The sequence below is a fragment of the Chenopodium quinoa genome, unplaced genomic scaffold, assembly GCF_001683475.1.
Source record: "Chenopodium quinoa cultivar QQ74 unplaced genomic scaffold, ASM168347v1, whole genome shotgun sequence".
In the NCBI taxonomy this organism is placed as follows: Eukaryota; Viridiplantae; Streptophyta; class Magnoliopsida; order Caryophyllales; family Amaranthaceae; genus Chenopodium; species Chenopodium quinoa.
In genome coordinates this window covers 446,151-473,316 of record NW_018743033.1, presented here as the reverse complement: position 1 = coordinate 473,316, position 27,166 = coordinate 446,151, and the positions used below count along the sequence as shown (strand labels likewise).

Genomic DNA, 27,166 nt, shown 5'->3' with positions numbered 1-27,166 from the left:
AAGTTGAAGAGGACATTCTGGGTTGGGAGAAATCTCGCAGGCTGAAAATATTGTTGGATACTACCCAACCTTTACGTAGAATACAAAGGATTCGAAACAAGAAAGGTGTCATCACCACCGTTCAGATAAAATATGAACGATTGGAAACCTTTTGCTTCACATGTGGCCGTTTGGGGCATACGGAGAGAGATTGTCCGAAGGAGGAGGAGAAAGATGGGAGTGGTGGGAAACAATGGGGAATGTGGCTTCGAGCGTCACCAAGAAAGGGTAACTCTCAGAAAAAAGAAGAGATAGAACGGCTGCGTGCAGCCCGGGCTATTAAGTTCACATATAAGCCTGTTAAATTATATGGCACAACTTCATCTAGCGGAACGAAAGGGGGACAAGCTATTACTTTAGCTGCTAACATGGATACTCAGCCATCTAGTGCTCTGTGCCCACAGGAAAATTGGAGGGCCGATATGCTGGAAAGGGAGGATAGTATGGGGGAGGAAGAGACCGAGGAAGTGAATAAGGGGAAGGGAGAAGGAAGGAATGTGACTGCAGGGGGGAGTGGCGAGAATGCATTGGAGGAAAAGGAGTGGGGAACTAATATGAACAGGGGGGAAATTGTAGATGGTGTTAGTACGGGGGGAGCTGAAATATGGTCGTATGGAGGGCAAAAACACAATAATAGGAAAATGTGGAAAAGGGTTGTGAGGATGGAGGAGGGGTATGGTACGGGTAAAATGCAGTCTAGCTTGGAGCAGGTGTATGAGGGGAAAAGAAAGAGAGATGTGGTGCTTAATAATGGGGTGGGGGAAGGAATAATGGAGGAGGGGCTTGAAAGAAAACGAAGGGTGAAAGTGAATGAATGTGCTGGGGACGGCTTAATCCAAGTAGAGGGAGTTGGGCATACCCAATCCCTCGAAGAGCAATGAAAACTCTAAGCTGGAATGTCTTCGGGGTGGGCAACCCGAGGACAGAAAGAGCCCTCCGGGACTTATGTTGGAGGGAACGCCCAAATTTAGTCTTTCTAATGGAAACTAAGGTGGATGCTAGTGTGATGGAAAAAAATCAAAAAGAAGTGCGGTTTTAACAATGGGATTTGCAGGAGTAGTAGTGGGAGAGCGGGGGGTCTCTCTATGTGGTGGAAGGATTTGGAGGTGTCGGTGATATCATACTCTGATCATCATTGTGCGGCTGATTTCTATGGAGAAGGGGGGGTTCCGAAATGGATGGCTATCGGGGTATATGGGTGGCCGGAAGCTGAGAACAAATACAGAACATGGGACCTAATGAGAAATTTAATGCACCAATGCTCTTTGCCGTGTTTGATGTTTGGGGATTTCAATGAAATTCTACATGAATCGGAGAAGGAAGGAGGTATGGTGAGGCGGGAAAGATGTATGGAAGACTTCCGCATTGCCTTTAATGACTGTGGTTTACATGATTTGGGGTATAATGGGTGCAAATTCACTTGGCAGCGGGGTAGATCAGTTGATACGGCAGTCAGGGAAAGACTTGATCGTTTCGTTGGGTCTGATCAGTGGTGCAATTTGTTCCCTCATTGTGGTGTCACTCACCTACTTGTGAGATTTTCCTCTGATCATTCCCCCATATTGATCAAATCGAATTTTTATCAGGAGAATCAGGGGTGTCGCAAGCGTCTCTTCAGGTTCGATGCTCTTTGGTTGTCCAGAGAAGATTGTGGAGAGGTGGTGAGGGGCGCATGGGAGGAGGGTGCATGACGATCTATACACGAGAGAATATCCCTATGTGCTAATAAGCTTAGAAAATGGGCGTCATCAACTTTTGGAAATACCCGTAAGAGATTACGCAGACTTGAGAACCAACTGATCGAGGCTCAGAGTGGTAGTATGGATGCAAATATGCTACAGAGATGTGAATTATTGTCGTCTGAAATTGCTGAGTTACATAGACTGGAAGAGTCGTATTGGCATGCAAGGGCCCGATCAAACAAAATGAGAGATGGTGACAAAAACACAGCATATTTTCATCGGAAGGCTAGTTCCCGTAATTAGAGAAATCACATCAGTGGCATTTTTGATTCGGATGGGAATTGGCATACGAAGGTTGATCAAGTCCAACGTATAATTGCTGACTATTTTAGTGAGCTATTTTCTACGAGTAGCCCTACTAACTTTGATGCCGCTTTATCGGGTATTTCTGCTAGGGTCACGCAGGCCATGAATGAGGCTCTAGAGTGAGTCCTGACTAGTGATGAAGTTAAATCGACACTTTTTCAGATGCACCCCAATAAAGCTCCAGGTATGGATGGTATGCATGCTCTGTTCTTCCAAAAATTCTGGCATATTATCGGGTCTGATATTGTGAATATGGTGAGAAACTGGTGGTCTGATTTATTTGATTTGTCTGAGATTAATAGAACATGCGTTGTCCTCATCCCGAAATGCAATACACCGGAAAATATGAAGGATTTTAGGCCCATTAGCTGTTGCAATGTGCTGGATAAAATAATATCCAAAGTGATGGCTAATAAGCTTAAACATTTCCTTAATGATATTATCTCTGACAACCAAAGTGCTTTTATACCGGGAAGGCTCATTATTGACAATGCAATGGTGGCTTTTGAAATTTTCCATTTTATGAAGCGAGGCGGAGGAGGGGGTGAAGGGTCAATTGTGTTGAAGTTAGATATGAGCAAAGCATACGATAGGGTCGAATGGGGTTTTCTAGAAGCTGTAATGTGTAAATTTGTTTTTTCTGAGTTTTGGATTCGGAAGGTGATGGAATGTGTGTCGACGGTCTCGTTCCCCTTTAAAGCAAACAGTGAGTGTTTTGGCACTGTTATTCCTACTAGAGGTCTCAGGCAAGGAGACCCCATTTCTCCTTACCTGTTCTTATTGTGTCCAGACGCTTTCTCTTGCTTACTATCTACGGCCGCAGGGAGTGGGGATATCAGTGGTATTAAAATTTGCAGGGCTGCCCCAAGAGTGTCTCACCTGTTCTTTACCGACGACAGTATTTTGTTTGCTAATGTTACTTCTCAGGAATGCACAAAAGTGACTGAAATTATTAGTACATACGAATGTGCTTCGGGTTAGAAGGTAAATCTAGATAAAACAGAAGTAGTGTTTAGCAAAAATGTGTCTCTAGATACTAGAAGGGTCATTGTAAATTTGATGGGGGTGAGGGAAGTTGAGAAACATGAAAAATACTTGGGTCTTCCGACTGTCGTTGGCAAATCCAAGAGAGCAATCTTTTCTGGCATAAAAGGGAGAATCTGGAAAAAACTCAATGGGTGGAAGGAGAAGCTTTTGTCTAAGCCTAGTAAAGAAGTACTCATTAAGGCCGTCGCTCAAGCAATCCCAACCTACATGATGAGCCTGTTCAAAATTCCAGACAATGTGGTTGATGACATTCACAAAATGCTGAGCCGGTTTTGGTGGGGGTCTCACTCGAGCCATCGTAAAGTACACTGGCAGAATTGGGATAAGCTCTACGCTCCAAAGTCAATGGGGGGGCTTGGTTTTCGCGATTTGCAATGCTTTAATCAGTCACTGTTGAGAAGCAATTGTGGAGATTTCTGACGAATCCCCATACATTGTGGTGTAAACTAATGAAGGCACCTACTTTAGAAGAAATAGCCTTTGTGAGGAAAAGCATGGGTATGACCCAAGTTACATTTGGAGTAGTCTATGGAGTGTTCTTGGTTTGTTCAGGGAAGGTTTGGGACGTAGTATTGGTGATGGAAGGGATACTATGGTATCGAAGGATAGGTGGGTGTTTGACGATGAAAGGTACATAAGTCTGCAAAAACCGCCAGGTGCTGATGATGGCTTGACTGTATACGACCTGATGCACGAAGGGGAGCAGAGGTGGAATGTTGAGAAAATTTTGGGTTTGCTTGGACAGGTGACACCTTCGGTCCTTGCCATCCCTTTATCACAACATGCTGCAAAGGATGGTTATTTCTGGATGGGCACAAGGTCAGGCATGTACTCTGTGAAAGCAGGTTATTGGCGAGCTAGAGAGGCGAAGGGAGGTGCTAATATGCTCCTTACAGTGGATGACTGGAGATCTGTGTGGCGTCTGGCAGCCCCCCCCAAGATACAGCATTTTCTATGGAATGCCATTAGGGGTAATATGGCAATGAAGGCTCGCCTAGCTCAAAGACATATTACCTCAGATACGGTCTGTCAAATTTGTGAGGGAGAGGTTGATATAATGCATGTTTTCTTCAACTGTAAGTATGCAGTAGATATTTGGAGATATAGCGATTTTGGAGATTTGTTGAATGAGGCTCCTGCAAACTCTTTACTTATGCGTTGGAGATGGTTTCGGGAGAAGGTAAACAATGCTGGTCTTCTGAAAATCGCTGCACTACTATGGGCTAGCTAGAGATGTAGGAATTTGTATATCTATGAGCATGTACAACCCAATGCCGTGATGTTAGCTGCTAATTACAGCAATTGGATTGCTGACCACATGCTGTATGCTGCGAAATTGAGCTGCCAGCCTCACAGAACAGCTGGTGCTAGTGCCAGCAGGTGGTCCTGCCCTCCCCAAGGCGTGATTAAGGCTAATGTAGACGCGCATAAGCCTCATGAAGGTAATGTAGGGTTGGGTGTTGTGTTTCAGAATGCAGAGGGTAGTATTATATTGGCTGCAACAAAGAGTGTCGCTCCTTCAACTCCGGAATGCTTAGAGGCGCAAGCGGTTCGTTTTGCATTAAATTTGGCTAGAAGATTTGGTTTCTCAAAGCTGTGGGTCGAAACCGATGCCTTGAATGTTGTCAAGGTATTATCGACTCATGGTGTTGCCGGTTTGGCTCCAATGTTTAGAGTTTATAATGATATTATGTTAGATAGAGCTTGGTTTAATTATTGTATCTTTTCCCATGCAAAGAGGTGTTGTAACACTTTAGCTCATCTAGTGGCGAGGGGAGATACAGAGGGGAACTCGGAGGTTATCCGTTTTGAGTCTTTCCCTCAAAGCTATGTAGAGCTAGCTATGTTGGATTTGGTTGATTAATATTAATGCTCTATCTTCTCTTCAAAAAAAAAAAAAAATATTAAGTTAAGATATAAATACATCGTCACAACTTAAATTTATGAATCTACACTCTTGACAAGGTGACACCACACGACCACACTCATACCAAATATCATCCTGTAAACATTATTCTGAACATATATAACTCGAACCAAAAACTTGTTAAAGTATAAAATCGAGTATATGTTTGATAATTTTTTCTTCTCTTCTTTTAAAAAAAGCACTAGTGCTCGAAAGGAACGATTTCTTTCGGTTATAATGGAATCTTTCTTTTAATTATTTGCTTTGTAGTCCATGGATGAGATTGTTAGATGATTCTCAACTTCTCATAGTTTGAAGTTTGAACAACTAATTAAAGAACTATACCTTATTAAACGATGTGATTAGTCCAATATTAAGGAACCAATAAGATTACCAATACGGTCCACGGAATTTTCAATACCAACAATAGTTGGCCACCTTATATTAAAATTATTAAAACTTGCGTGAAATGGGGCCCACTACCCACAAAAGGGCAAACATCTTTACCATACTAGACCATTATTCTTATGAAACTTAGTGGAAAAATAATGAAGAAAATGACATCTTTATTTTATGTGTATAGTATTTTAAATGATTTTATAATACATATATGATGGTAGTTTTTTGGTTGCCTCTTTCTTTGGCTAGTGATATTAATGGTCGGCGCAAACCCATGTGTGCCGCGTTGGACCGTCATCGATATCTCCCACTCCCAAACAAGCAAGCATAACTCACTTCAAACTATGGCAATAAAATACTTGCTATTTTATCATGAAAAATGATATACATAGTCCTAAAAAGCTCAAAAAGGAAATATTAAGGAAAAATTAGCATTAATTACACCGATCTGCGCGTATTTTGTCATGAATTTCCAACTTAATTCCATTTTAAGAAGTATATTTAATGCTTATACATAACCCTAAGGGCTACATATATCATTACCCTTTTATCATTATTTACTTGTGTGTAAATGCATTTACGTGTCAACTTTTCGAAGTTTGAAATTTTTTTTTTTTTTTTTGTTTTTTTATAGAATTTATAATGAATGGTGTGCTGAGTCTCTCTTTCTCTTTAAAGAGGATGGTGTTCAATGTATGTGTTTGACTAACATATTCCCATAATTCAACAAGTGATGTTTTTGGCTGTGTTTTTACCCGTAACTCGATAAATTACGCGTAACTTTATGTTTAATATCTCACTTTATATATGATTCCATTATATTAGGAATTTAATTTATTTATAAATTGGTGATCAATGATGTAATGTTGCCATAAAATTTGAATAAAGTAAAATATTTTAGACACTAACAAATAAAGAAGTTTGAATTGTTGATCGTAGCATATTGTGATATGTAAACATCGACAAACTTTTGCTAGCTATAACATACTTTGTTCTACTAATTCGTTATATAAGTCAAAATAGGGATGTTAATGAGACAAGCTAGATGCGGATGTTAATCCCTCTATCTCCATCTAGAATTTCATCTCCATTTCCACCATACCACTGAAAGGGGAAGATGTAGGATAGGTTTGTCTCCAATCTCTAGTAAAACTCGCGCCCATTGACACCCTTAAACCAAGTGAATTAGCTAGCTAGCAACCAACAACTGATTGTAATATAAGAGTACACTCCAACAAATTAAATATGAATCCCATGTTGCTTAGAAAATGAAAGCAAACTTGGTTTTTTCTTTTAATATAGATACTTCTATTTCATCATGTCTTATGGAGTATACGACAATATTCCAGTGTACATAATTTTGAATATATTTGTTAAGGTTTAGTGATTTTCGTAATACATCATCTACTTATAATAAACTTGACACTTTTATTGTGAGAGTTTTCAATTTACGATCTCTCTCTCCTTTAATACCACTTCCTTCACTTCTTTTTCTTTTCTCTACCCAATTACAAAATTTTTAGACAATTATAGATAATAATTTCGTATGAACTTGATTTTAACACCCAAAAAAAAAATTATATGAAAATAATTCAAAATATAATATATCCTGTCCAAATTGTCCCGAACAAGCTAACACGAAATGATCTCTAAACACAAAACAAAACAAAATCAAAATCAACTAACATTTTCTTCTGGCCAGATCACTGAACTTCAACTAACTCAATCTTTATACATACCAAATCTTACAAAAGAGTATACCAATTAATACGCAAACTTGATACTCAAATAGTCTAGTATAAATAAATCAATTAAAATTAAGTATAACTATTAATTAAACCAACCAAGTAGCATGATAATATTTATTAACAACCATAACCACCTAAAAATCTAGCCCATTACATGATAGAATTTGCCTTTTAATATTTTTGGATATGTAAGAAGTCATCGTCAATGCTTACGTCATTCCATATTTTTCCAGCAATTATTAACGTAATCCACGACCCACTCACAGTGTATGTGACGCTATTTATGTCGTCACTCTTACCCCACCTTTTATCCCATAGTTGACGTCCAACTCATCACCCTTTCTCTTCCTATATAGATTCCACCCTTTCTCACCAACCAAACTCCCCCTTTTCTCCACTATTTTTCCCTCATAATATTATTTCAAACTTTATATAATCACATTTATTTTTATCACTTCAAATATTATTCCTTAGTCAATACATTTATACTTGTATACACGCGTTTATTATTATTATTATTATTATTATTATTATTATTATTGTGTGATGCAGGAGGCATTGCCCTATAAGAGATGGGAGGTACTCCCACCGGTACTAGTGGCGAGTACCTCCTCAAATAGTGGAGGTAATGTTGGGAGTAACAATATTAATAATAGTAATACGATGGAGAGTTTGGTGAAGAAGAATCCAGTGATCGTGTTCGGGAAGCGAGGTTGTTGTATGTGTCATGTGGTGAGGAAATTGTTGCTTGGGTTAGGAGTTAATCCTCCTGTGTTTGAGATTGATAGTAGTAATGCTAATGAATCTCTTTTGATTAATTCTTTGTCAAAATTTGTAGTCAATAATAATGGTGGAAAAAATAATAATAGTGTAAACACCTTGCAATTTCCTTTGGTGTTTGTGGGTGGGGAGCTTTTTGGTGGCCTAGAAAAGGTTATGGCTACTCATCTTTCTGGTGAATTGGTGCCTATTCTCAAACAAGCCGGCGCGTTATGGCTCTAAACTACTACTACATCCATAAGAGTTTAGGAATTTGAGGTATTGTATCAGTGTGACAATTAATTCTATCCGAGAAAGTAGTTTCACAAAAATACTTTGATTCTTCATAAATATTTGTCTTTTTTCAGATTATATGAGTTAGGGCGATAAATATTTTGAATCGGATCGATGGGAGAATCTTATATTGTATGGGAAATTTTACAAGTGCTAGATTATATTTTGTGATGGTAATTTTTTATGAGTTTTTAGTTGAAGGTAGATTTTCTTGTACATTGTTATTATTATTCATGATTGTGTATGTATACCATAAAGAAAATGATGGTGTTTAATAATATTAAATGATTTCATTGCGTGAAATAAAAATTAAAAAAATATAAAATAAAAATTGAAGAATGATTTTGTTTTGTTGTTCGTTTATTCCTTTATCCAATTTCGGTGCATGTTCGTCTCCTTAGTCATTTCATCATTAATGGATTGAGATGATATCATAAGATGATATCAATGGATTGAGGGTTTACACATGTCGTTGTCCACGTGTCATTAATAGTTCAGGATTAGGTTTGTAACCGTTGACGTGGTCCACCCTTTATGAATTATTATACTACTCCATAGTAATATTGCTTATCATCAACTGGTGGATATAAAAAAATTGACTTTTACCTGACTCAGGGCCTGTTTTTATTTAAGCATTTTAATTTGATATTTACCGTGTGTATATATATAAAAGAGTAAATATAGTCCTGCTGATACTTGTTAAGATTGTCTCCAATATATAGTTTTTGAACATCAACTTTATGTAATCTATAAAAGCGCGTCTTGTATGTGGCTGGGTGATCACTTGTAAAAGAATAAAGTAATTCTTATTAAACTGACCGAGTAACCCCTGTGACACTAACAAAGTAACCTTATTACACTAACAAAGTAACTCCTGTAACATTGACCAAGTAATTCCTGTAACATTGATTGAATAACCCATGTAATACTAACGAAGTAACTCCCATAATGGTTAACAATACGATGTATAAAAATTTGTGAATCTACAACATACAATATGGATAATAAAAAATATTGTCGATCAAAGTTTAACATTAGCAATTATAACATTTAAAATGGGACACCTAAATAAAAACAAAGGGAGTATCTAATATGATGACTTCCTAACTTGAAATTGAATTATATGGAGTAGAGTATCTGATAGTTTATGATTTAAAATTACTTGATAGTTAATTTGGCTAATTTAAGTGACTTGCCACACACTTAAATATGACCTGAGCCAAAATAAATCCATTTAAACAATATCTTGCATGTAGAGTTGTCAGTTTCTGACTCAAATCGTTAAATTTGACTGTTTCGAATCGATCCGAAAAGAAATTAAACCGATAAAAACCCATTTTTTGAAAATCGAAAATCGATCCGACCCAATTTTTTCCAACCCGAAACTGAACCGAACCGAAACACGCTTCATATTAGTTAAAACTTTTCGCAAACAAACCCAATTCAATCCAAACCGATTATTATGACCTCAACCAATAATGACCCGACCCGATTTCACCCGATCTGTTTTGAACCAAAATCCATTTTCAAACCGACCCAGTTTAACCCAAACTGATTATGACTTGAACCGATTACAACCCGACCCGATTGGGACCTGAACTGTTTTGAACCAAAACCTGCTTTAAACTAGCTAAACCCATTTTCTAACCGATCTGGTTTAACCCAAACTGATTATGACCCGAACCAATTACAACCTGATCCGATTGGGACCCGACCCGAATATAAACCGTAATTAAAAAAATCAAACCGAACTGACCCTATAATTTTCAAAACCGACCCAAACCGATCCGCTAACATAGTTGTTAAAATCCCAATCCGGATCTTACGATCCTACGATTCTACGATCCAAAATTGCGTGATCGATCCAGATCTTTGGTAGGATCTTACGATCCTACTCCGATATTAATTATGAGTGGTAGGATCTCAACACGATCCTACAATTTTATTACGATCCTACGATCCGATCTAACATTTTACTATAATATGAGACTTTGATTTATTTTGACATATTTTTTATTATTCATTAGGTTATATGCACCTAAATTTAATGTATTCAATAATTATCGCTAATAAATTAGCGAATCCGAGACATTAATATGATTTTATCAATTGACAACTTGCAATTGTCATAGTTAAGGTCTCATTCTTGACAAAGTTGCACATAATTTATTAATTTAAACTTGTGTTATTAATCTTCTAACTACCATAAAGACAAAGCTAAATAAAGATCGACCTTTCTTAAGCAAACCAATGTCTTTTAACATTGAAACCCCTTAAAAGAAATGTTTTTAAGTCAATTTATATCATAATATATAATATTATTCGTTATTATGTAGGATCTTACGATCTATGATCCGATTCTATCGATTTGATCCCAATCCCCTTCATCGATCCAAGGTAGGATCCCGATCCTAACAACCATGTCCGCTAATCATTTTAACCCGTTATAAACCGATCCATTATAACCTAAAACCGATTAACTCAACCCGAAATTGAACTGTTTACCCGAATTGACACCGTACCCCTGCATGCATGTGATGTATTAATCAGTGCTTGGTCTCATGTCCAAAAATTTAAGCAAACAACTTTGCCAAAAAAGTTAGATATTACTCATATTAGCAGATTTGTGTGAACTTTGTTTAATTTGCGGCTATTCCACCTTTTAGGAGTATTAGAACAATTTTGTTAGATAACTTTTGAAAAATATTGACTGCCTTCAAATAACACAAGTTTAATATTAAGGCTCTGTTCACTTCACCTTTAAAAAAATAATACTTTCTCCGTTCTAATAATATTGCAATTATTAAACTTTTTCACTATTCATCACGCTTGTTTGACCACGTATTATGATTTATACGTAAAGTAAAATATAGTCATGTGCGACCTTGTTAGTTTCGTCTCATAAAATACTTTCACAATATCAACTTTTTATAAATTTTACTCTTATATAATTATAGATATTTAACATATAAAGTGTGCTTTGGAATGCGTAATTTCATCCTTGTTGCAATATTTGTGGAACAGAGGACGTATTAGGTAAAAATAATTCAGTTCAGTAAAAATAAGTTGAGTTCAACAAATATAAGTTCAGTTTAGTAAAATTCAGTAACTTTAAAGAGGAAATATAATAGAAAATCAGTAAACATAAATTCAATTCAGCAAAAATAATTTCAGTTCAGCAAAAATAATTTCAGTTTAGCAAAAATGAGGTGAAGTGAACGAGGCCTAAATTTCCTATCAATTGTAATTGTGATAACCATATTTTTACCTTTGTCTTGCTAAATGGTGAGAAGGACTAAGAACATTTGAGTCAGATTAAGTACTCCATCCGTTTCTTTAAAAAAAATTTCCGTTCGAGATTAATTAGCTGTGGATTTTTAAGCAGTCTAAACAGAATCTTGACACGGCCCAATTATTACAAAAATTCAGCCTCTAGAAACCCGACTAGAAAATGTGACACAAATCACAAAATTACGCTTTGAGAAACTTTTTTATGGCATTGTACATACATGCTGCCTACCAGTCAACTCTAAATTTCATGTAGTCAAGTCAATGATTTTGAATGAGCAAAACACTAATCCACAATCAACATTTAGATCACCAAGTAACCATTAATATCATTAATTATGTCCAAGTAAAAATTATATGAATATAAAAATTAGGGCGGCTAACAATGTCAATTTTAGTTGTTAGTAACGTTAATGGGGGAAAATATATTACTGTAACAAATATTTTTAGGGGTATAAATGTTCACATAATATTCTTATGAATTAAAAAAAAAAAAACAATTAACATAAGCGAGGGCAAATTTTTATATAAACATTTTTACTGATATAATCGTCTCATCACTATTCATAAAAGTGTGGTCATAATTTTAAAAGGGGTAAATACGTAAATAAACAATTTTAGGGACATAATTGTCTCAACACTATCCATAAGAGTTTCTCATACTTTTAAAAAGGTAGGGAAAATGAGAGTGAGGGATAGCTCAAATGGTTAGAGCTCCCCTTCATTTCGATTCTTAGAGATCTTGGGATCGATTCTCATCACCTGCCCTTATAGCTCTCTTAACCAAAAAAAAAAAAAAAAAAAAAAAAAAATAGGGAAAATTGAATCTAATATAATCTCACAAGCCTATATAATTTTAAATGGGCATGGACTATGGAGTATAACTGTTTAAAGAAGGTCAAAGTGAAAATATGAATAGTGACCAAAATCAAACAACTAATATTCCAAAAATTTAACAAAAATATGCTTTTTTTTTTTTTTTTTTTTTTTTTAATCTTGTAAAAGTAAAGCGAAAAATCTTTAAATCATGTTAAGATACTCTGCATGAAACTATTATGATCATTACTAAATTAAAAAAAAAAAAAAAAAAAAAGGAAGGTTATAGCTTTCTTATGATGTTTTGGCTTATAAATATCACTAAACATACAATACTCAAAATAAACATATAATAAGGTTATGAAATATAAGTATTTTCTCCATTTCAAATTATTTGTAATGATTAAACATTTTCTACTTACACTTCATATTAAGCCGTTGCAGATTATAATTTGAAACGGAGGTAGTATTATTTTACAAGTATAACAAATGATCGATATAAAATAGTGATTTTACTTGCTCTTGTTGATGAATATATGAAAACAATGTAATATAATTTTACATCCGAAGGCAGGATTGACATGTATCCAGTTAATTTATTCAATCATGCATTTTGTTATTGAAATTTTTTTGAGAAATTTGAGTTAAATTATTTTTTTTTTTGTAGAAAAAAAACTGATTGCTTCTAGAACCCAAAAATTTTGAGTTGTAAAATGGTTGGGTTTCGTTTCAATGGATAATTTTTGACGCAGCCAAAAAGAAACATATCGTATGTATACGTAGATGAAGTATAGAATAAAGTGTGATTACGGCGTTATAGTGTTTGCAGATCCAACCATAGATTGACCATCTAACTACCAACGACAATGGCTTAATGCGTGGTATTAGATCATTAGATTGCCTTATTGCATATTTATTTAGTTATAATAGTATGTATGTATACATTGAACCTTTTTTCATTATTGTAACCTACTCGATCTCTCTGTCGTTTTTAGGGCTGTACACCGGTTCACAATCGGACCGAACTGGACTTGAATCTCTATATTTTGAGGACCGGAGACCAGACCTGAAACAGCAGATCCGGTCTCGATCCAAACCTGAAAAATCAGGTCCAATCCGATTTTGGACTTGATAGTACTTTATTTATCTATTTTTTTTTTTTTATTCTAAAAAAAATCAATTTGAAAATTAAAAAATGCATACCGACAAAATTCAACTACTGTAGGAGTTACTCGTACAAAATTACAAAGGAGTATTTAATATCAATTCAGATTCAACATTAAAATTAAAAAAAAATAAAAAATAAGAGCATTAGCAAGCAACCAAGTAGGCACCAACCGCACCGCAATTTTAAATCTACCACCTTCGAAGCAGGTGATCGCGTAGGAGGAGTAGATCATGAGGCTAGTAATTGAGGCCTTGAGGGAAAACAATGTGCGATCTGGTGGCTGCTGTCGCCGAAATCACGTGATTTAGAGGCTGCAGTCGCTGGAGTCGTGCGATCTAGTGGCCGCGGTTGCTGAAGTCGTGAGATCTAGTGGTCTCAGTCTCTAGAGTCGCGCGAGGTGGCTGTGGACCTGCGGTTCGTTGAAATCGTGTGCCAAGATGGTGGATAGTCGCATTTCAACCGGTGACTTGGTGAAGACTTGAGGGAGATTGAGGGAGAGAAGTCAGAAGGAGACCATTAGAGAGAGGCGAAGATTGACAGTGAGAATTAGGGTTGAAAGTTTAAGGTAGTATTTATATTTTACAAAAAAAAAGCATCTTTATCGGTTTTAAGTCCGGACCTGAAATCCCCGGTTTTAGACCAGACCTGAACCGGAACTGAAATCCTGAATTTCAAGGATCGGGATTGGACCTAAATCTACAGGTTCGGTGTAATAGGTTCGAATTAGGTGAAGTTTCAAGTCCGGGTCATATTGTATACACCCCAATCACTTTTTATTTGCTCCAAAGGGAGGAGTTTTTTTTTTTGAATTTTTGGTTGAAATGAGTTGACGAGAGTGAAAAATAATAGGGTTAAATGTAGTGTTCGTGACTCGTGAGAATAATATTTAGAACAGATTAAAGTATGGAGTATATAAAAACAAAGTCGATCAGGAATAGAGACCGTACCAATGGCGTAGCCTAAATTTCGAAGACAAGATATGTCGAAATTGTGATAGCTAATGACCTGTTCACAAACCCAACCTAACAAGCAAATTGGAGGATTTAAAAGGTTAGTTATGAACTTATGACTTGAGCTTCTTCAATTCATTGATCAAACTTCGTGTCAACAATACAACAAATAACTACGTGGTGTATCTAGTGTCAATAAATTACTTTGTATAGAATAACTTTAAAAGGTTAAGTTTTTTATCTCTAAATTTAGACTTGTTATTCAGACTGTCATATCAGCTTTTCATTAACTTTTAAATACTTTTTTATTATTTAGATTCATACAAGACTTTATCTAAATTCACACATTATCCCAAGACTCACTTTAGACTCATTTGACAAGTTTTGATTGACAACCAACCAAATATTGCAGCATTTGTTCTCCATGTAAAGTTTTGACATGAGTTTTGGTTTTCTAAACTCAATGCAAGACTTGTATGAGTCTTTGATGACTTTATTGCAAAAATCTTGAGCAAGTTGAGTCTTGTTCAAGACTTGTAATAAACTCACCCTAAGCATATTTGCATTTTGTAAGAGATAAAACAAGAATTTTCTTTCTAAGAAGAATAAAAAGGGAGAGGAAAAAAAAACTTCGTATAATATAGTTTCTATTTTAATACAGTAGAGTGTAATAAAATGTCGACTGACATCTCATGTACCTTAATGATTTCAGGACTAAAGGTTTAAAACTAATGTTTAATATGGAGTAGGAGTATCAAATTTGTACATACCAAAAGAACAAAACTTCACTAACACAAGTCTAGTTATTATTTTCGACAGCCATCCAACATTTTATGAAATCACTGTAACTTAATTTATTTTATTATAAAAGAGCAATCAAAAAGATGTTGCTATCCATTACATACATACCATGATAGTGATGATACCACCCAAATAATAATAGCTAGCCATAATTTCCACGAAATCAAAATCTGTGGTTAACAGGCAAACAATTTGATAGTGGCACTAATCTATACTTAGTATTTAAAAACGTAAACCATCATCCCTATCATGCTACATGTAAACTTTATTTTCACATGTCACCTCCCTTCATTAATTAATCCCCTTTCTTATATTTAAAAAAAAAAAAACTAACTTTAATTCAATACGTGTATGAATGTTATTTGATATATTTTCCCCCAACTTAATATCTTCTACAATTACATTTAATTTTCACCCTTCTTCTCCTTTATAAACTATTTATTTTCCAATTAAAACATATTATAAAATAAAAATTAATATTGTACACCTTATAAACATCCCGTACATTACACGGACCAGAAGGCTAGTTATAGTCTAATTAATCACCCAATTTAATTACTTATCTATTACAATTGCTTTTGATTAAGTTGGCCACAATGATGAAGTAAGCTTTAGAATTTTCTTTCCTTTCTCCATCTGGCAACATAATACCCTTCTTCTAAGTAAAAAAAAAAAAAAAAACAGACACATTACAGCAAAGATGATTAGTGTGACGTTAATGATGATGAAATTACGCTATATCTAATTAGTCACACCTCAATCATTGATTAATTCATTGTATAATAAGATTATGATGATCCATTTATTAATCCTATTTTATTACGTTAGCATGTACGTTTATCTCCGTATGCCGTCCTTTTCTTGTACCGTACCCAATTTTCTTAGAAATACATTTTTCAATTTTTGTATGAATAAATCACTAATTAAATTAATTAAATTGTGTTATGGTAAATGAATTATGAATTATGAATTATGAATCATGAAGCATGACTTATTTAACTATATATGTATAAAGTTACATAAGTTGCTAAAGTCAAGTTGAATTTTCCTTCCTATGTTGTTTAAGCTTATGACGTAACTATGGTCCTAACCGAGTGACTCGATCACACGAGCTAAAAGGTGCTCGATTCGGCTCGAAAACTTTTTTTATGTGCTCAACTCGTGCTCGTTAATGTTTCGGGCCAATAAAATCTGCTCGACTCGTGCTCGTTAAATTTTCGAGTCGAGTCGAGTAGCTCACGATTTACTCGTTGAAATTTTGGTCTTTCTAAAATTATACACCTTTATTATTGTTGTTCACTTTATATAGTTTTCTTTTAATTATTTTATTTATTATTAAAGATTTTTTTTTTTTAACTCTTATTAAGTGTCAAATTTGTTCATATAGTAATAACTTTGTTTGTAAATTCTATATTAAAAAAAATATAATATTGAGTTGCTCATGAGCTTATCGAGTCGAGTTAGAGCCTGCTCAACTCGTGCTCGTTAACATCTTAAGTCGACTCGAATTCGAGTCGAGCCAACTCGAGCCGAGTTTTGACCGAGCTTTGACCGAGTCGAATCTAAGTTGCTCACGAGCTAATTGCCACTTTAATCCATTAATACGTTATTGGGTCTAGTTTTCCTTTACGACATCATAATTGCATAATAACGATTTTTATTTTGAATAGATGTGAGCTTATAATAGTTTACTGTAGTTTGTAAAATCTTAGAGGAGTTGTTGATTCGATAATCACATTTTTTCTCTTTGTTCAAATATGAGTTATTATGCTTGTATTTGGTATATCGTATATTCGTATATAACTACAATTCTACAAAAATAAAAAGCATATTAATTAATGTTTATCCTTTTTCTTATTTATATTTTTTTTTTTGAAAAGGGGTTAGTGCATTTATTAAGAAGAAATAGAATCCAACAATACATATGGGGCAATCTTGCTAGGAGCGTGATTTTCCTAATATTGTTCAACACCAAACGACACTAACCTAGTAAGATGATGGGCTACAAACTTCCCATCTCTTTTGACATGAGACCAACTAATAAAAGAAAAACAACTAATAGAAGCAACAAGGTCTTCTAACACACTGTCAACAGCAGATAAAGCAAAGGAGAACTTGGTCAGTCTTGAGAACAAAATCTGAGAATCGGTTTCGATGATCACACTATCATATCCATGTTCTTTTGCCTTCTTCAAACCAAAAAGAGCTGCCCTGCATTCAGCCACCAGAATGTCCCAACGAGCTCTCAGTCTCCGCACTGCAGCAAAAAGCACTTGACCTGATCTGTCCCTAGCCACGACCCCTAGGCCTATCCATCCCTCATCCTTCAAAGACGCATCAACATTAATTTTGATGGCATTTCCTGATGGTGGAGACCAAAGTACTCTGGTAGAAGCGGGCTTGAGCTTTGGCAAACCATAAATCTTCTCTGAGTATTCCCCAAAATCAGCCACCAACCTTCGTAACCTGTCAAGCACTATATCATCAGGTTCAATTCACTCATGGACTCAAAGATCCATTTGTTGCGGCGAGACCACACAAACCATGCCAGGAAGAGACTACGCTGATAAATCTCTTCATTAAGATCCTTCGACCAGGTCGCAATAATCTTTGCAAAGGACCCCAGGTTGCCATATTTCAATGCTTCTTCGCATCCGCTTCGTCTCCACAGATTGCTCACACTTGGTGGATTCCTCCAAGCCACACCAGGGACACTTGGGATCATCAATTAAGTCCCTGTACGCCAAGATGCCTTTTGTGGGGAAAGAGCTTGTGCAACATTTCCATAGAAAAAGCCTGACCTTGGGAGTGACTTTCGCTTTCCAAATTTCCAACCAGCATTGATCACAATTTTCCAGAATACAAGACGATCCCAAGTGATAAGCTGAGTTTACAACATAATCACCATCTTTTGACCATGCCCACGCTACTGAGTCTGCGGGAAGTCGCTCACTAATAGGGATAGAAAGCAGCAACTTCTTGTCTCGTTCATTAAAAATTCGATCTACTTTGTCAAGATCCCAGCATTTCCCTTGACAATCAATCAGATCAGCCACCATGTTGCAATCCTCATCAGGCTTATCACTCGTCACAAATCTGTTACCCTCATCAAAAGCCAGGGATCTTCCCAGATTTTAATCCTTTTCCCATCTCCAACTCTCCGCACAATCCCTTCCAACACCAAAGCTTTGGCAGACCAGATGCTACGCTAAGAGAAGCTTGGCACCGGGCCTAGAGCGGCATCCAAAACAGAAGAGTGAGGGAAATATTTTGCCTAAAAAATCCTCCTTATCAGAGAGTTTTCATTATGCACTAGTCTCCATACTTGTTTCCCAAGAAGGGCATCATTAAAGACTCCTAGATTCCGGAATCCCATGCCACCTAAGAATTTTAGTTGACAAATATACTCCCAACTCTTTCAATGGATTTTTCTTTCCATATCATTTGAACCCCACCAAAATCGCGCCATCATCAAGTGAATTTCATGAATAAGGGACATGGGAAATTTGTAGACCCCCATAAGATAGGTAGGGATTGCTTGGATAACAGATTTAAGCAACACTTCCTTTCCGGCTCAAAAAAGGAGCTTCTCCTTCCACCCTTGAATCTTCTTCCAGATTCTATCTTTCACAAAGGCAAAGAAAGCTTTTTTTTATCTTCCCACCTCGGGAGGAAGACCTAAGTATTTTGCATGACCATCGACCATTTCCATCCCAAGGACAGAGCTAAGAGTGATTCTCGACGGAAGAGGGACCCCCTTACTAAAAGAAACCTCCGACTATTCCAAATTAATTTTTTGCTTGGATGTTGCTTCATATTTGTTGAGGATATCAACAATGACTGAACATTCCTGTCGGGTGGCTCTAGTAAACAAGAGACTGTCATCTGCAAAAAAAAAAATGAGTAATCTCCTGGCCATTTCTGCTAGCTTGAGCCCCATGAATCTGTTTTCTATCCGAAGCCAATTGTAGAATTCTAGACAAAACATCGGCAACAAGGATAAAAAGATATGGGGATATGGGATCACCTTGGCGCAACCCTCGAGAAGGAACAAGAAACTCAGACCGTTCTCCATTTATTATGAATGAATATTTGACCGAAGAAACAAATACCATGATCGTATCAACCCATGCACCTGCAAATCCCAATTTAGTCAAAAGTCGTCGAAGGAATTCCTACTCTACATGGTCATAAGCCTTCCTCATATCAAGCTTTATAGCTATAGGAGAGAATTCAAGTTAATCTCTGAGATTGACATGAAAAGTTAATCTCCTCTCACAATATATTGTTTTACTTTTATTTTTAAAATAATAAAAGTGAAATAGTAAAGTGGCACGAAAACAAATGCATAAAATTGTGAGAGGAGATTAACTTGGAGTGTTAATCTCGGAGATTAACTGGGGCTCCCTCTAGCTATAGTAGCCCGCTGACTTTTTGATCTTTTCTTCATAGTGTGAAAGAGCTCAAGAGCAATGAGGGCATTGTCCGTTATTAACCATTTAGGCACAAAAGCACTTTGGTTTTCCGTGACAATATTTTAAAGGAGCGGTTTTAATCTGTTTGCCATGGCCTTAGATGCTACTTTAAAGAGAACGTTACAAAGAGAAATAGGCCGGAATTGAGTTATGCTAGTAGGATCCTTAACCTTAGGAGTAAGAGCCACATTAGTGCAATTAATCTCCTTAGGTGAAATCCTGCCACTTACAATATTATTCACAAAATTTGTAATATCATCACCTACCACTTGCCAAAACTTTTGATAGAAGATGGCATGAAAACCATCCGGCCCGGGGGCTTTACAGGGGCTCATTTGCGATAAGGCAGCAAAAACTTCATCTTTGGGAAATCTATGACATAAAGAAGTGTTCATACCTTCAGAAATCAAGGCTGGTACACTATCCAAAACTTCCTGCATCAGATTATCATCAATTGTTCCAGCCGAAAATAATGTGCCGTAGAACTTGAGAATGATCTCTTCGATTTCCTTCTTTCCCGTTCTCCACGTTCCTCCCTCATCATTTAGGCCCAATATAAAATTTTTGCTCTTTCTCTGGGACGCCTTATGCTGAAAATATTTGGTATTACAATCACCGTCTTTTATTTCGGCAACACGGGATCGTAAGTAATAAGCCTCGTTTTTCTCGTGAAGATCATCAAGAAGAGATTCCAGTCCAGTGCACTCAGCAAAGTTCGGGAGGGCACCCCTATTATTTTCCACCTCTTTAAGAGCAGCTTCAGCATCTTCGATCTTTCGGCCGAGATTATCAAAAGTGGACTTACTCCAGTCAGTTAAGTGAGTAGCCACTGATTTAATCTTGAGAGCCATATCCAAATGGGAAGCCCCCTTCCCACGCATTTCTAATCACAGCTTCAACTCCTTCGTTGAGCAACCAACAAGTCTCGAATTTGAAATGTTTTTTCTTATATGAAGTCTTCCTGTTACCCGCATCACCTTCGGTATCAAGAATAATCACAACATGGTCACATTTGAATTTGGTTAAATGTTTAACCTTTGCATTCCTGAACCAAGAAGACCACGCCATACACGCTATGAATTTGTCTAGCCTCTCCCGAACAATTGACTCCGGAGTTGTACCCCTTTCCCATGTTTCCCACTCTCCAATATGCCCCAAATCCTTCAGACTACAATCATCAAGCACACTCCTTAAGGCATCGATTTCCTTCTGCTCCCTAGGAGCTCCACCAGATTTTTCATCCGAGCTGAGGATTTGATTAAAATCTCCTTTGAAAACAACAGGAACGGGGGAGTCTAAATAGAGATCTTTCATAAGTGTCCAAGTGTTCTCCTTCAACGCCTTATCAGCCCATCCGTACATCCCAACGAAACGCCATACACGACCACCAAAATCAGTAATATCACCACAGATGTGATGATCAGAATAAGACACCAGAGAGAACTTGATTCCCTCCTTCTAGAACAAGCACAATCCACCAGACTTCCCTCTACTATCTACTCCAGCCGCCATTGGGAAGTCAAATTTATTTTTTTAAATATTTCGATCTTTTTTTTATCTATCATCGTTTCTGACAAGAATATGATGTCAGGGTTTAGAGTGCGACTCCAATAGCGGGAGTGCACAAACTGTTCGAGGGTTGCCAGCCCCTCGAAAGTTCCAACAAAGGAGTTTCATTGTTGTTCACGAGGTTGGTTGTTACCAAGCCCCGTTACTTGAGTAAAGTTTCCACCATTAGTCACATCACTTCTAGCCTTCTTCACATAACAAAACTTCGCATCATCAGTCATAAAAAAGGAGCTTCCTCTCTTAACTGATTCATTAAGCAAAAGAGTTAACTCTGATTCATCATTTAGCAAACCACTACCCTTTCTTTCTTTCCGTTTCCACCCCCCTTTTGAACCGACGCCCACTCTATCTTCCATGACTGTGTCATTCGAATGCACTACAACAATACCCTCCTCTCAGCCTCCAACTCCCTTGATTTTTTTTATAAAATTTAAAGTCCTACTATCCTCCTGTAGGCTTTGGGTAGTTTCTTGGTCAACCTGCTAAAAAATTAGGTGTTTAGCAGCACTTGGGGGTCCTAACTTGATGGCAGAAGGATCATCATAACTAGGTCGCTTAGCAGAACTAGCTGACTTCAGTTTTGACAGAAGCTTCTTTTCAATTTCCCTCTGCCCTGCAACAACCTTAACTCTCTTCTTAGGAGAACCCCTGAGAAAAGGATTATACTGGTAAACATATTCTTCCCCTTCAGCATTAAGGGTCGAGTGATTACATTCCCTCTCAACATGGTCAAGTCGACCACAATAGAAACAGAAATCTTCAAGTCGTTCGTATTTTACTCCAACCCACTTCGAAGATTTAGGACCAGTGGCAAGTTTGAAACCCCTTCGTAGAGGCTTCTCAATGTCAAGAAATACTTTAATTCACATCTCTTTCTCCATGCCCAGGGGATCGGGATCATCATATTCTAGAAATCCACCCATCGCCTCACCAATGTCACTCGCCACAGAAGCGTTCCTTTTATTGAAGGGAACATCTTCAAGTTTAATCTAGAACGGGGTATGTGTACAAGAAACCTCAGACGGCTGTTCTTCTCCTTTGACTTCCTTGGGACTACTAACTTATTGTCAAAAAACCACGGGCTTCCGCTAATTACTCGATCCTTATCGCTCTCATTCACAAATTGTAACACAAACAGGTTCGATTCAATCATACGAATACGAATATTATCTTTCACTCTCCAAACTGCAGTAAGGGTGCGCTTCATGGTGTTAATTCAACAATAATTTATCCAAAAATAATATTTGTAACAAAATAACATGAATTTTAATTTACACTAATACCAAATACGTAAAGGTTATTGAATTGGATTGTATAAAATAGTAATAGAATTAGATGCTATAACGTTTTATTTAAGAGAATGAAAATATTAGCTTAGGTTAGTACCCATATACAAATTTAATAATCACATGTTTAAAGTAATTAGATTGAATTTTCCAATATATGTTATGTATACTATAACAAAATGATTTTGTTCGGTTGTTCTTATAAAAGTTAAGTATAATTTTATGATTTAAACAAAGTATGCTACCAAAATGATTTTTCTTTTTTAATTAATACAAATTTAATTGTCAAATGATAAAGGTTGGAGAAAAAAATTTGATAATATTATAATAATATTGGATAATAATATATTACAATACATTATTTTTAATCTATGTTAGTATTTTTGTAACTAAGAGTTTCCTAGTATATACGGTAGAATATATGTAAAAAATAATTAATTAAGTATAATTGGATTAAAAACATTGTTAAAATGGAAGTAAGTATTACTGTAGGTTATAAAACGGATGTCATTAAAATTTGGCAAAAATTAAATAAAGAAAAAAGGAAAAAAAAGGCGGAAAAACTTTTCACCAGAAAATGACAAGTGTCATTTCTGGTTTCGCCTTTAGTATATAGCTATTGATTACTTTTTTTTTTTTGAGAAATTATTCAACATTACTTAATGATCTATTGATTAGTAATCTTAATATTAAAAGTGCACAAATTCTTATATGTGCCTAGCCACATCGTGTGGCAAGCTATCATAGGGGTTACTTTGTTAGTGTTATAGGGCTTACTTAGTCAGTGTTACAAGGGTTACTTCGTCAGTGTTTTAGGGGTTACCCGGTCAGTGTTATAACTTATAGGGGTTACTCAACTAGTATTACAGGGGTTACTCGGTCAGTGTTATAGGGGTTATTTTGTTTTTTTACAAGTGGCCACACGGTGTGGCCAGAGCACACAAAACGAGCTGTTAAAAGTGTGTTTTATTCACCTGATTTTACTTATTTGAGCTTATCTTATCTTATCTTATCTTAACTTATTATGAAAGAGAATTTAATTTATGAAAGGGAGTTAATCTCAATTTATATTTTCATATAGATTTTTCTATAATTTTTAATAAAGCATAATTAAAGATATTAATGGTCAAAGTATTGCATTGATAAACTTGTATAATCAATTGATGCAAATATTAAGAAAGAAAGGAAGTATAAATTTATTTGAATATATTTTAGTTATAAACTAGTATAGTGCCTGTGCAATTTCACGGTATAATAAGTTCATATGTATAATTTACTTAACAAAGAAAACTTTTAATAATAATGATGAAGTAGAAATCAAAAGTTACGCTCTAACATATATAGCTCCTAAAAAATTAAAAATATCATAGCATGATGTAACACTGGCATTGACATAATTATTCTACTATTAATTTACCAATTAATTTATTTATAAACTTAAAATTATGGATGGTAGGTAGGTATAAAAATGCGAGTCCCGCACTGCACTCGTCCCAGTTGGAGCAGGTATGATCCAACTTTGGCGGGTAAGTAGGCGGGTATGAGTACAAAAGTCAAACCCACTGTGGGTAGCGGGTAAGCGGTGGATTTGATGTCATACCCGTCTATTACTTGCCTACCTGCACAGTCACCTGCCAACTTATTACTATCACTAAATTTTTTATGTAATTCTTTTGTATTTGTAATGGGTTTTATTTTTTATTTTTTATTTTTTTTACGGTAAGATACGGTGTGCCCCTCCTATCACAGGAGGGGTGGGGTGAGGATTGAACCCCGGTCACATTCTTTTTGTATTTGTAATGATGAAGGCCTACTTTTATACCAATTGACTTCTTACTTGTATAATATATTATTAAATTATGTATTTGCAACAATTTGGAGATAGCATAATGACATGTTCTATAGGAAAATTATTAAACAAATGTTATTAGATTAGCGAATAAAAGGCGGCTGGGTATTGGATATCCACATGGGTGGTGTATCGGGTGTGAGTCTCCCTCTTAGGAGGTGTGTGTTTAGGGTAAAAATACCCCTGACACGTGGTCTAATCCTATAGAGACATGTGGCCCAATAACAGGGCGACATGTGTCCCAATAGGAAGATGACAAGTGGAAAACAAGAGAGCACCTGAATGAGAGAAAGACCTCCTTACATCAGGAGGCCTAAATACCGAGAAAGGCGCTAAAACGGCGCCCCCAAAGGACACTTGTCCTTACCTGATAGCGTCGCCAATCAGAGCACACCATTCTTAGTCACCAAACCCTAGATGGTACACACTCCCATCCCTATAAATATCCCAATCATTTATGATGGGAGGGGTGGATAGTGACATATCATTCAAGAGTATTAAATTGCTCCAACTTCTCTCTACTTTCTCTCTCTAAAATTACTTCATTTTCTGATCACTAACTTGATCGTCGGAGGCGAATATTCTGTCCAATGGAATATTTGTTGTTTTGCAGATGTCCGCAACCGTCCGACTATATTCAAGTCCTGTAACCCGAGGGATTCCAAAAAACCCGGAAACATTTGGCGCCGTCTGTGGGGATACACGTCTGAAATGGCTAAAGATGGTCAGACACTCGGTCCAGGTCAGGACGACTATGTAGAAAACATAGTTGCTACAATCAACACAACTAGTCCTCTGACTGTCTCATTCCATGAGGCCGTGGACCCCCCAAGTAATGGCCGGCTCCTTACAGGCCGCCTTTAACAAGCTTCGGAAAGAGCTTGAGGGTAAGATACCTTCTTCTTCTTGACAACCGTCTAGAAGAGAAGAAGAGGGCATCAGGATGAAACCCTAAAACAAGACGGCCAACACTGAAGATGCAGGGAATATCCCGTTCAGAAGAGATCAGAAGTCCCCAAGGGTACGTCGGATGAATCGGTCCAGGCTACTTGGGAAAACGCAGTCGGCTGGGGAGCAGTCCAAGCAGCCTCTGAGGCTGCCAAATGAGCCGTCCCAACGCTGGAAGGATGCTAGAGACTATCTCCGGCAGAAGCAGTAGGAGCGAGCACAATCCTACTACTCGGACACTGCCTCCACTCCCACCATGCCGGATGATTTCTCCAACCACACCCTCTCCAAGCATACCACCTCGACCAGGACCAGTAGGAGTTAAGCTCACCGTACTCTAACTCCAGTTCCTTTAACTTAACCCCTTCAGTTTCAAACGCCCCATAACTATGGTGTAGTTTTGCTGCCTACTCCCCCTGTATATGGGCAGTACGGCCAGCCGTACGACTTGACAGCTTACCTGGCCGGACTGGCCGCCCAACCTCAGCCTATAGTTTTGCAAATGCACTTATTAAATCTTGGTGACAAGCTGCCTCCGTTTTCTCAAGAAATTCTCAACTCTCCGTTTTCTCAAGAACCTCGTACAGAAATTTGATGTACTTGCAAAGTGTGGATGATGCCACCTGGTGTAAATGCTTCCCGGCCACTTTCAAGGGTGTGGCTCAAGACTGGTTCAATAGTTTGCCGGCCGGATGCATAAATTGCTTTACAACTCTCAGCTTGTTGTTCGTTGGAAACTTCTCCTGTAATATTCCACCCCGGAAGACTAGTCTTAACTTGGAGACCATCGTCCAAGGAAAGAAAGAGGGGTTGCGCTCGTACATTCAGAGGTTCAACCGGGAAAAAGCACAAATTTAGAATCTACCGGATGAAATGGCTTACTCGGAATTTCTTCGAGGTCTAAGGCACAATGGCTTCAAGTTTGATTTGATCAGAAAAAAGATTCGGACATACGCAGATGTTTTGCTGGAGGCCGAATCATATATTGAGGCAGCTGACTTCTGTTATCTAACAAAGTCAGAAGAGCCGACCAAGGGCGCCGAGAAGAAACCACTTACTCAGCAAGACTTAGCAGGCAAAAAGGAAAAAAAAAAAGGAAACAACAAAAGAAAAGAAGTCTTGGTGGCTGATTGCCAACAGACCAAGTCGAAGAAAGCCAAGACGTACGAGCCACAGTACGAGTAAAACAAGGATTGTTACGCAATTTTGATGGAAATCAAAGACAAGTTCGAGTTTGAGAAGCCACGACCTTTGAGAGGGCCGACCCAGTATAGAAACAAGAACAAATACTGCCATTACCCCAAGGATGTGGGGCATGATACGAACGGATGCAACAATTTGAAAAGGTTGCTGGATAAGCTGGCCAAGAAGGGCATGCTCAATTCGTACGTTCTGAAGTCCAAGTTTACCTACTCTTGAACAGACAACAAGTCCGAGAAGAAGAAGGAGAAAGGAAAAGACGTTGATGGAAATAGCATGGACTCAGGGTTTGTGGTCGTCATATCAAGTGGCTTTGCTGCAAGTGGCCCAACCATGAAGGGAATCAAGCAAGATGCTTGGAATTTGGGGAATGTAATGCATGTGGAAAGGGTCAAGGCTGAGCCTCTTCCAGAGGTGACGGTCTGCGAGGCAGACCAAGGCAAAATTAAAGCCCCCTACAATGACCCTGGGGTGTTCATTCTCAAAGTCACCAATTCGAAGGTTGGACGAGTATTAATAGACATAGGTAGCTCGTTCGACATAATAAGTTTGGCTTATCTAAAGGATATCTCCCAC

The 27,166-nt window shown here is 37.1% G+C and overlaps 2 protein-coding genes across 2 annotated transcripts; one reads left to right on the top strand and one right to left on the bottom strand.

Moving 5' to 3' along the window:
* The first annotated feature begins 7,544 nt into the window (after positions 1–7,544).
* LOC110730504 (glutaredoxin-C9-like) lies at positions 7,545–8,535 on the top strand. The gene has a single exon (XM_021910304.1). The coding sequence runs from the start codon at positions 7,734–7,736 to the stop codon at positions 8,187–8,189; it is 456 nt and encodes a 151-aa protein (XP_021765996.1). The 5' UTR covers positions 7,545–7,733; the 3' UTR covers positions 8,190–8,535.
* Positions 8,536–19,800: 11,265 nt separating this feature from the next.
* Positions 19,801–21,663, bottom strand: LOC110730620. The gene is made up of 3 exons (XM_021910442.1): positions 21,454–21,663; positions 20,707–21,196; positions 19,801–20,621 (listed from the first exon to the last, which is right to left on the bottom strand). Exons 1-3 carry the CDS (start codon positions 21,661–21,663, stop codon positions 19,801–19,803), a joined length of 1,521 nt encoding a protein of 506 aa, XP_021766134.1.
* Positions 21,664–27,166: the final 5,503 nt, after the last annotated feature.

What these genes read in the sequence shown, in the direction of transcription:
- LOC110730504 (XM_021910304.1), top strand. Translation starts at nt 7,734, where the DNA reads ATGCAGGAGGCATTGCCCTATAAGAGATGGGAGGTACTCCCACCGGTA.
- LOC110730620 (XM_021910442.1), bottom strand. Translation starts at nt 21,663, where the DNA reads ATGGAAGATAGAGTGGGCGTCGGTTCAAAAGGGGGGTGGAAACGGAAA. An exon ending in ATGGTGGAAACTTTACTCAA is followed by an intron (nt 21,197 to 21,453) that starts GTAACGGGGCTT and finishes TGCTTGTTCTAG; the next exon opens with AAGGAGGGAATCAAGTTCTC. An exon ending in TGATACCGAAGGTGATGCGG is followed by an intron (nt 20,622 to 20,706) that starts GTAACAGGAAGA and finishes AGCTGTGATTAG; the next exon opens with AAATGCGTGGGAAGGGGGCT.